The sequence below is a fragment of the Mus caroli genome, chromosome 6 (assembly GCF_900094665.2).
Source record: "Mus caroli chromosome 6, CAROLI_EIJ_v1.1, whole genome shotgun sequence".
NCBI lineage: Eukaryota > Metazoa > Chordata > Mammalia > Rodentia > Muridae > Mus > Mus caroli.
This window is the reverse complement of record NC_034575.1, coordinates 2985426-2996354: the sequence shown is the minus strand read 5'-3', so window position 1 is coordinate 2996354 and position 10929 is coordinate 2985426. Positions and strand designations below refer to the sequence as shown.

Genomic DNA, 10929 nt, shown 5'->3' with positions numbered 1-10929 from the left:
GTTACATCATTTTTTTTTTACTTATTTTTTTTACATCAACCTGTCAACTAGTTAGAACAGAAACCCTATCGAACACAATTGTAAGGTCAAGGAGCACAGCACAAAGGAAAGGTTGGAGGACAGTCAGAATTGTCTAGCATATGAGGGCCTCTGGTTGCCTTGGTCCTGGGTTCCCTGTGATGTGGAGATATTTAACAGCATGCTCAAGGCTAGGTTTGAGTAGTGGAATAATGTAATGTATGCTCTTAACATGTTACTTTATCTTTCTAGATTTCTGTTAGTGATTGTAAGCTAAATAATGGTCTTTAGTAATTTTATACACTGTAAATCTTTCACATGTAGGCAACTATATGAATAATAAAACGAACGGACACACTATAAAACAAAACACTTCACTGTTTCAAGACGGGAGGACCTGCTACACCCGCAGGAAGCTCTGGGAGGACCTTCGCTGTCCCAGCATTCCTCGCGCTGCTCCGCAGCTCTTCCCCTCTCGTCTCTATGGTTGCGCCGGCGTTGTCAGGATCGGCGCCTCTGGAGTACTGAGGCTTCCGACTTTGCGGCCGGTCCGAGCAGCTTGGGTCTTGGCGCGGCGCGATGTCCGAGAAGAAGCAGCCCGTCGACTTGGGTCTCCTGGAAGAGGACGACGAGTTCGAGGAGTTTCCCGCGGAAGGTAACCGCCAGGCCGCGCGCTGGGCCCGGGGCCTCCGGTGGGGCGGCGCCGGGCCTGCTCTCTGCGGGATGAACTGGGCCCAGTGGCGCGGATCCCCGCGCGGCCTCCGGGGGCCCGGGCCTCGGGCTTCGCCTCCCGGTAGCCGTCGCTTCCTGGCGCGGCCCAGTGTTTTGCGCCTCGTCGCTGGGAGGAACCAGGTGAAGCTGGGCCCACAGTGCTGCGAGCTTGTGGCCCTTTAACTTCAACCCGGGACTCTCCCCATCTACAGTCTCTTGTTTTGCTTCGGTTTCCCAACCTCCCCTTGGTAGTAAACTTCAGAGTCCCACTGTTTGCCCGGGCAGCCAGTGCTGTGTACCCCTCGGATAGCGCGAATGAGCCCCGAGAAGTGGGATGATAGAGTCCTGTGTGGTGTACTCATTACAGATTTTGCCTCAATTTCTGTTCCTCTCCATTTACGGTCACGTGAATTAACCCAAGCTTTATAAAACGCTCAGCCATCTGCCTTCGAAACTTAACTTCAATGCTAGGGATGCTTTAGTTTTCTCATTGTAGGTAATAACATAGCTAATGTTGGAAGAGGCTGCTATGATCTTGGGAACGTGAGTGCTTCGCTTCTATTGGCACAATCCATTTCCACAAATATGGGAAGTAGATATTAATTACTTACTATTACTCACGTAAGGAAACAGAAGTTTGGAACAATGGAGAAACAGGTCCATGCCAACACTGTCTGGAAATGGTGAAACTGAGACGCTTTAATTTACACCAAAGTCCTTAACTTCAGCAGTTATCTTCTGTTTGCTAGGCCTCCTTTTGCCATATTAGTTTTTCAAATTGATTATTTTATTGGCTAATTGTTTTGAGTAGATTTCCCAAATATTTTACCTTGTTTCTAAAAAGTGAGTTAGACTGTGTCTCTGAAGACCATAGGAAGAGAATTGTGGTTAGTCATGTGCACATATGTGGCATTATCACTTGACAAAAATTGTACTTAGTTACCCCACCATGATCTCAATGTGCATAAAATCACATCACGGGAACGTTTAGTCTGAGTATAATGTAGTGTTTTCGTTTTAGTTTTAGTGAAAGAGAACATTAGTGTGTATATTATGCAACCTCATAAACCAATTCAGAAGATATATTTCCTCTGAGTTAGGAGTCTATAATATATTATGGGATAGTTTACCTTTTGTTTTGGTAATAAATTTATTTGTCAGTCTGATGTTTTGTTTTCAGGTTTATTAATAATCCTGTAACAGAGCTTTGTGGTAGAATTGGCTAAGTGAGGGCAGGTTAGATTTCTTATTCCAACTACTTGTTTCAGATGGTCCTGATCCCTTAATACATACAAGCTGCACGGTTAAGACACTTGCTTTGCATTGTAGAGTCTAGCATCTAATCTTGAAGCAATAGAGTTCACGTGTTAAAAAAATAAACAAAGATAAATTCTTGCCATTAAGTTGCCCACTCAGAATCTAAAAGGTCTTTCTGACCAGTGCACCCACCCAGACTTTAACCCTCACCTTTAGTGCAAGTCTCCATTTAAAATAATGAGATAGCTGAGAACCTACGAAAGAATTTAGAGGTAACTGTCAGCTTGATGGTGTTTTTCAGCATGTTTTGTCAACTTTAGTGTACTGTCTGTCCTTTAGAGCCTGTATTTTGAGCAGAGGTCTGTTGAGTGTGTTGACAGTTGTATTATGTTTAAACATCTCATTGATGTTAGGGAAAAGCAAAGAGTCTAAAGACGAAAGAACGCACAAGAGATTTAGTGTAAGGACGGTGTCGTTTATTGATCTTCCAAATTTGTTGTCTCTGTTAGAATGTATAGAGTCTAGTTTGTTGGGGAATCTTTATATTTAGAATGAGAAGTAACATTTTAAATGATTTGTTATGTACGTGTGTTTCTTCCCTAGTTAACAGTTACATAGCCTTAATTCACATTAGGAAGATTTTTGCTGTATATAAAGATTAATTCACTGGGTAAAATTACTGAATATTTACAAATTAAAATCTTTGATTAAAAACTAAAAGAAAGAAATAAAACCTGAAAAAGAAAAACAAACCCAGAAGACCTTTTTTGTTTGAGAGTAAACATGTTCTTTCCTATTCTTGGTGGTGTTCTGATACAGATTCTCTGTTGCTGTTGACATGTGGTTCATGGACCACCAGTCTTGGCATTTGCATTATTTGGGAAGATGTTAGAAACACCTCTTAGAATTTGAATCCTTCAGTATTTGAGTTGTCTTTTAAGTCTTTTTATACCCAGATTTACTTTCAAGTGCTTTCCCTTTAGAAAACTCATTTTTTCTTGAGATTGCCCTTTATGAAAAATACACCATTGGCAAACTCACTAATAGAGTAAATGAATCATTTTCTTGTTAGACCAATCTGGAGTTATCTGTGCCATTTATAGGATGTCTTACTGCAAGAGTCTTGTTACTTCAGAGTGTGCCAAAGTGGGGGTGGTCACTCTCTGGGCTGTGTGTAGACTGTACACTGTGGAGTTTGTCACAGGCAAGTCATTGAATTGTTTTCATAGTTTGTCTTTCGGGAATGTTGTTGCTACAGCTCCTCCCAGATAAGAACCTGCTAGATGAGATTTCAATTTAGTGATCTTAAAGATAAATTTTATTTTGAAGAGAAACCATAAGTTAATGTTTGCGTGGAGACCTCTTTGTTTCATTGAATAGCTCTTCTTCAGTGTGAAGTATAACATCTGGAATGAGTCTCTGAAGGTACAAAGGAACAAATGTTCCATTTATCCCCCTAGTTCCCTTGTTTAGTCTGAATCTGTTCCATTGGCAATTCCTTAAAATTATTCTAATTGGTGGGTATGTACTATAATGGACATTCAGAGGGAGCTGTTACAAAATAATGTTTAGGATCTTTGTGTAATGTATTCTACACAATTTCTAGTTGTTTATGCGGAGTGAGAATAGGCTTTGTAAGGAAGCCATTCAGATCGAAAGTTCTAATATGGCTGGTTTTAATATATTTCTGGAGGCCTTCAGAAAGAGTGTTAGACCCAGGTAATAACTTAGTGAGAACATTTCAGATTGTGTCCGTGCAGGTTAGTTTGGTGGTTGCAGAGTGGGTTATAGAGTTGAAGCTGTTGTGTAATTGAATGTTGAAACTACTTTTTTCCCTGTCAGACAGATATTGAAAGGATTTTAAAGTATTGCTGATTTCTTTTCACTGACAATTAGAAGTGGGTGATAAAAGTGGGAAGAAGCAGTGATTGTTTTGTTTTTTGTTTATTTGCTTTTTCCTTTTCCAGAGCTAAGATATTTGGTTTATGTTGTCTTGCTTTTTTAGAATATTTTAAGTGAAATTGGAAACAGGATTTGTAAGAGTTCTGCTGTTAACTATTTCTATAACCATTGAAACATACATACACCGAAAAATCAGGGGTACGCTACTTCCTACAACTTCACCCTGTCCCGTTAAATTCCTGGGTAAGACCTTGATACAGTTGAGAATGTGTCAGTTGAGTCAAACAGTGGGGCCAGTCATCTCCTGAAGTTTCTGCTGGGTAACTAAGGCCCTCTCACTGGTATCTGACAAAGTAGGACATCTTGTGGAGGTCTGATCATCTGGTGAGTACTTTAGTGTATCACAGTCACATAACTCATAGAGGTAAAAATGGCCATCATTTTGTGAGTGGGTTGCCAAGGAATTTAAATATGTAGTTAGGGTTTTATTACTGTGAAAACACACCATGACTATGGCAACTCAAAACATTTAATTGGGGCTGGCTTACAGTTCAGACTTTAATCCATTATTGCCAAAGGGAAAGCACGGATGGTGTACAGGCAGACGTGGTGCTGGAGAGGTAGCTGAGAGTTCTACATCTGGATCCATAGAAGGCAGGAGGAGGAGACTGAGTCACTAGGCCAGGCTTGAGCTTCTGAAGCCTTGAAGACCACCTCCAGTGCCAATTTCCTCCAACAAAGCCTAATTAACTCCAACAAGGGCAGTTGAGTAATTGTGCCACCTCCTAATGGTGCCATTCCCTGTGAGCCTATGGGGGGCCGTTTTCATTCAAAGCACTACCCATGTGCTATACATAGGTGTGGTAGGAAAGATTTGTTACAAGAAGAATACCATTAAAATATTAACTTGAGACTGGGCAGTGGTGGCACACATGTTTAATCCCAGCATTTGGGAGGCAGAGGCAGGCTGATCTCAGTGAGTTCAAGGCCAGATAGACCTACAGAGTTCCAGGACAACAAAGGCTACAGAGTGAAACTCTGTCTTTGAAAAACAAACAAAATTAACTTGAACATTGGTACTAATTATTAGAAGGATTTGTTTGTTTGTTTTTAGATAAATATAGAAGACAGACAGGACCATTGTTGACTGTTTTCCATACTGTCCAGTTAGTTTACCTTATACCAACAGGGGCTTTGGTGTTAACAATTATTAAATATATTGTAGTAGTCATAAAGAAGACCATCCAACATTTAAGTTAGTTGCATAGTGCTTGTATGACATAAAAAATTTGTGTGACTCAAACTTTAAAAGAAGATACCTAGCCTACTTGCTAAATAAGGTAACTACCAAATGTCCATTTTTTAGAAATTAGAGATTGAGAGATGGCTTAGTGGTTAAAAGCCCTAGCTGCTCTTCCAAAAGACTGGGGTTCCATCTCCAGTACCCACAAGGCAGCTCACAACAGTCTGTAACTCCAGTTCCAGAAGATCTAGCATCCTCACACAGACGTATATGCGGGCAAAAACCTGCCCATGAAATAAAAATAGTAAATAAATAAATAAATAAATAAATGTATTCAAAGAAGTAAAAATTTGAATCTATACAATAGCTGTTTTGAGGGAGAGTTATTGAAACCACATAAGTATTGATTCTAATCCCTAAGCCTTTAATATACATTTATTTACTTATTTCTCATATATTTATCTTACTGTGTGTTGTGTTCTTAATTCAATGAATTATAATTTTATTTTTATTTCTTACCATCTGATATGAATATGGAAAATCCCAGGCTTGTTTTTGTGTGTTTTTTAAACATGTCCTCTTCATTTTCTCTTCATTTGCTACCATGTTAACACAAGATGCTTGAAGCCAATCTGTATTTCCCTACTTTGGTTGGAGTGGAGAACAGGATCTTTATTCTAGTTATGCTCATTGCTTTTAGGGTGTTATTGCTCCTAGACGAAGGAACAAGAGAACGTGCAGTTATAAGTATGTGTGGATATGTAAAACCACAAGTCTACCTGGATCCTCCCCTTGGAGTTGAAACCACAGGTTCCTTGTGGTTTTTTGATTGTTTGCCTTAGACACCTGGCCACTGTATCTCAAGTGTATTGTCTGTTTATCTTAAATGTGTTGTCATTGTTGTATTAGTCAAGGTTTTACTGCTGTGAACAGACACCATGACCAAGGCAAGTCTTATAAAAAACATTTAATTGGGGCTAGCTTACAGGTTCAGAGGTTCAGTCCATTATCATCAAGGTGGGAGCATGGCAGCATCCAGGCTGTCATGGTGCAGGCAGAGCTGAGAGTTCTACATCTTCAACCAAAGGCTGCTAGTGGAAGACTGACTTCCAGGCAACTAGGGTGAGGATCTTATGCCCACACCCACAGTGACACACCTATTCCAACAAGGCCACACCTCCAGATGGTGCCACTCCCTGGTCCAAGGATATACAAACCATCACAATTGTTTATCCTCTTTTCTGCTGGCCTGTAAAGCTCTACTCACCTTTTTTAGACTTAGCCTACTGTGTGGAAGAGCTCTCTCTCTCTCTCTCTCTCTCTCTCTCTCTCTCTCTCTCTCTCTCTCTCTCTCTCTCTAGTATAGATGACTTCTTCACTCTCTCCAGGCTGTGACACACTGACCACATATGTTGCCTCTTCATTACCCTGGGCACTTCATCCAAAACCAGGTGTACTTTAAATTTAAATATATATTCCCAAATTTCCTTTTGAGAAGAGTTATGTTGATACATATTTCCATTTACAATTCATGTTTTCTTTATTAAGCTTTCTTGTACCAGATAGTGAATATTTTCATCATTACCAATTTGATGTATGAGAAGTGAGATTCTATTTTATTTCAGGTCATTTTCATTCTTTTTCTTTTAGTTGTGTGTGATGTGTGCATATATATCTATATCTATATCTATCTATCTATCTATATATATATATATATAGAGAGAGAGAGAGAGACACACACACACACAGACAGAGACAGAGACCCAAAGTTAGCACCAGGGACAACCTTCTCTATCATACTTTGAAGCTGGTTTCTCAGTGAACCTGAAACTCACCAGTTTGGCAAGACTAGGTATCCAGCAAGCCCGCAGGATCTTCTCTTCCTCCGCAATACCACAAGTGCATGCTACAGCACTAAGCTTTCTCCATAGGTGCTAAGGAGCCAAATTTAGGTCTTCGTGGTTACACTGCAGGCATTTTACCCATCTGAGCTATCTCCTAGCCCCTTCTTTTCTATTGATTTTTTTTGAAGGAGATTATTATATTTTTCCTTGAATTGCTAGCCTTAATCTTTAGTATCTTTGTCTATGATTTATGCATAATAATTTGAGTTGTGAAAGGCTTTTCTAATTGTGTTGGCCTGCTTAGGCTGCCAGAAGAAAATACTATAGATTGATGGCTTAAACAACAGAATTGTATTTTCTCACTCAATCTGGTGAGACAGGTGTTGGCAGTCATTCCTAGTAATGAGGAAAGCTGCCTTCTCTTTTTTGTACTCCAATCATGAGGTCCCCACCTTCATGACCTCATTCAGTCTGAATTATCCCTCACCCCCTCTGTAGAGTGCTATTCATATAAAAACACGAAATGTATAGCTACATATAACTAGCATACTTTGTATATACATAGTATACATTGTTTAGGGATACATGAAAGTCAAAATGAATAATTCCTACAGAAGTAGGAGATAAGAGTTATAAGCCAGACTGTTAGACAGCACAAACAAATTCTTTGGAAACTATCTTATTAACTGTTTTATTTTAGTGCTTATGTAGACTGAGCAAACAACAAGCAGCTGTGACTTTTGCAGTGTTTAATATTACTACCTGGTTGTTAAGTTTTACTCATTGCAAACTGAATTATAAAAATATTAAAGGAGAAGTAAAAATTGTGAAAATTATATGATCTTCTTTTGAAGTGTTTAAAGTTCACCAAGTATCTTTATCCAATTCGGTGGCTGTTTTTATTCTGAAAGTTTCTCTACTTGAATTTCTTAACCCTCCAAGTGCTTCTGCGATTAACATGTAACAAGTGATTTATTTATTTGATGTATACTAATTGTTTCCTATAAATCTGTTACTGAGGAATACAGAGGGAAAATGACTTTAGCTGCCACTGTCAGTCCTAAATGCTTTACATAGTCTCTTACTGTTCATAACAGCTCTGTGAGGTATAGAGTTTTTACCCAGGGCTTAGCAAAATAAAATAAAATAAAATAACTTGAGTCACACTAGGTAAATACTGTACTGACGCGTCTGTGTTTGAATGTAGTAAAGAATATAGATGCCGAGGAATAAGGGCCAGTGGCTTTGTCACCACGCAGAGTGCTTTAGTTTTGGAAATGCCTATCCCAGGAAGGATCGCTAAGGCTTCACCTCTACCCCTAACCCCATCCATACCCATATCCTTGAGTAAACATGAACAATTTTGGTTTAGTTTATATTATCTGTTGTGCTTCTGAGTGGGATTTCCATTTCCTTCTGTAGAGGTGTGTGTGTGTATGTGTGTGTGTGTGTGTGTTGGGATATTAAAACACAGCTAAATGATAAGTCCAACAACAGTTCCAAAAAAGAGAAAATTACTTTCATGTATTTAAAACAGGAGTTAGGACTGTTGGAACAGATAATTTAAGGAATGTAATCAGGTGAACAGTTGGCTCTATGGTTAAGAGCACCTTTTGCTGAGACCAAGGTTCAATTCCCAGCACCTACATGGCAGCTTAGAACTACCTGCAACTCTAGTTCCAGGGATTTGACTCCTCTTAGGACCTCCGTGGGCACCAGTCATACATATTGTACACATATGCACATGAATGCAGATCATTCATACGAATAATGAATAAATGTTTACGATAGAGATTAAAATGTAAGGGGGCTTCCTAAAGAAGGGGTTAGTAACTGCGTGGAGGTGAGAACACACGCTTGTGTGTGCGCATCATCTGTAGATGGCCTAGTGCTGCTGCTGTGGGGGTTAGTAACTGCNCATCTGTAGATGGCCTAGTGCTGCTGCTGTGGGGGTTAGTAACTGCGTGGAGGTGAGAACACACGCTTGTGTGTGTGCGCATCATCATCTGTAGATGGCCTAGTGCTGCTGCTGTGGGGGTTAGTAACTGCGTGGAGGTGAGAACACACGCTTGTGTGTGTGCGCCATCTGTAGATGGCCTAGTGCTGCTGCTGTGGGGGAAGATTTGCTCTGCAAGCCTGGCCTGGAGGCCACATGAAGGTGTAATGAGAGAAGAGACTCTTCCAAGTTGTCCTAAGTTATCTCCTGCTCTCTATATAACGTGCCGTGTGTCCCTCTCCCCCTCAGTCACTTTTTAAAGCTATTTGTCTATTTATTTAAGGAAAAAGGAACTAAGAAATACTATTTGTTAATGTACGTAGCTAGAGATCTGATCTTGGAAATCTTATAAGTCATAATTATTTTGGACTTAATAAGTAGATTTGAAGTGCTTGTGTGGATTTTTTATTTTTATTTGCTCATTTTGCTTTTGACAATGAGGCATGTGAGTTTTGTATAGACACTAAACTATTTGGGAGATATTAAGCCAGCAGAATTAATTTGGAATGGTAGAGACCAAAGTCAGGTGGACTAAGTAGTAAATTGTTGAAATGTCTGAGATAAGAAGGGTCTCCAGTAGATTATTAGGAGTGAAGTCAGGATGATAAAATATGAGTAACAGGAAGACAATTGATTAATGTTGGTCTGCTAGTTATATATGGGGTGCCAGGAATACTAAGAGGTCAAGGGCTTTGATTTTGCACCTTTGTGCCAAAGAAAAAGATGATGGAGCTCAGTATGAATAGCGCTGAGTAGTAAGAGGCAGGGTCAAAATTTGAGGTAAGAGTTTAAGTCATAAAACGGCACTTTGAGAATAATGATTTCTGGAAGTGCTATTAAATTAAGTAAAATTGAAGATACTGATTAATAAAATGAACAAAGTGGAAACATTCTGTCAAATACATGTTATTGATGAAAAGATTTGAGATTTTTAAAAGGATAATTATAAATGGCTATTATAGGTTATTTGAGCATTAGACATTCATTTTAGATGCCTTGCCGCTGTCGCAAGGAGTTGCTTGCTCATCAGTGGCTTGGGAGCACCATCATTTATTGATTGCTTCTGCTTATTTATTCTAAAGCTCTCCTTTGATATGTTAGAAAGTGGGAGAACAGTGGTGCTATGCTAGTTACCTTGTCTACTAAACAGACAGTAGAGTGTAAAATATACTATAGATGTGTTTGCATTGAGTTACCTATAGAAATCAAAGTTCTGAAAAGAATCCATTCTGCTTTTGCAATCTAAAGGAGGAGAGAGTTGGTGCACTCCATTTTCAGATTTGTGTCATGGTAGTTTGGAATGCTCTGGTTTATGTAAGTTTACTTGATAATAAGTGTGCAGTTTGATATATTTTCATCATGAAATGCTCTGCATATGCATACATATTGTTCTGTTTGATGAAATTCAATTTCGTTGATTTTTTAAAAAAATATTTTTATTGTTTTCTTTGAGAATTTTGTATAGCACATTCTGATTGCTTTCTCTGCTCCCATCCCTCCTCCTACTGTTTGCTTTTCTTAAGGGGGCATACTTCATTTTTAACATACGTTAGAAGATAAGAACATAAAAAACATTAAGAAACAGCCTTTTCAACAGTGATGTCAATGTAAGAAATGAGATATTTGGTAGTCTCAATTCTTTAAAATTTAAAGGTAGTCACAAATATAATTCTTTGTTGGCGAATGAGAAGAAAGCTAACTTCAAGACGAAGTCTTAAATTTAGAATTATAATTCTTGTAAAGAACATAGCACTCTTTTTTTTTTCTTTTTTTTTTAAAGCAGTGCGCATCTGGAGGCAGATACATTGAAGTAAATAGCTGTAATTATTTAATTGTTCATAATTAAAACACTATAGTTAATGTTGAAGTTAAAATGTATATTCATTGATATATTAAAGGACATTAATATATTAATTAGATATAATAAGTCATCCCCTAAGACTTTAAAATAAGTAAAA

The 10929-nt window shown here is 38.7% G+C and overlaps 1 protein-coding gene across 1 annotated transcript in view; it reads left to right on the top strand.

The window, feature by feature from the left end:
* Window positions 1–488: 488 nt before the first annotated feature.
* Sem1 (SEM1 26S proteasome complex subunit) overlaps window positions 489–10929 on the top strand; it is a 25356-nt gene continuing 14915 nt past the window's right edge. Inside the window, exon 1 of the mRNA XM_021165451.2 lies at window positions 489–673. Within this exon, the coding sequence (XP_021021110.1) occupies window positions 598–673 (76 nt within the window). The 5' untranslated portion in view covers window positions 489–597. The remainder of the gene's footprint in view (window positions 674–10929) is intronic.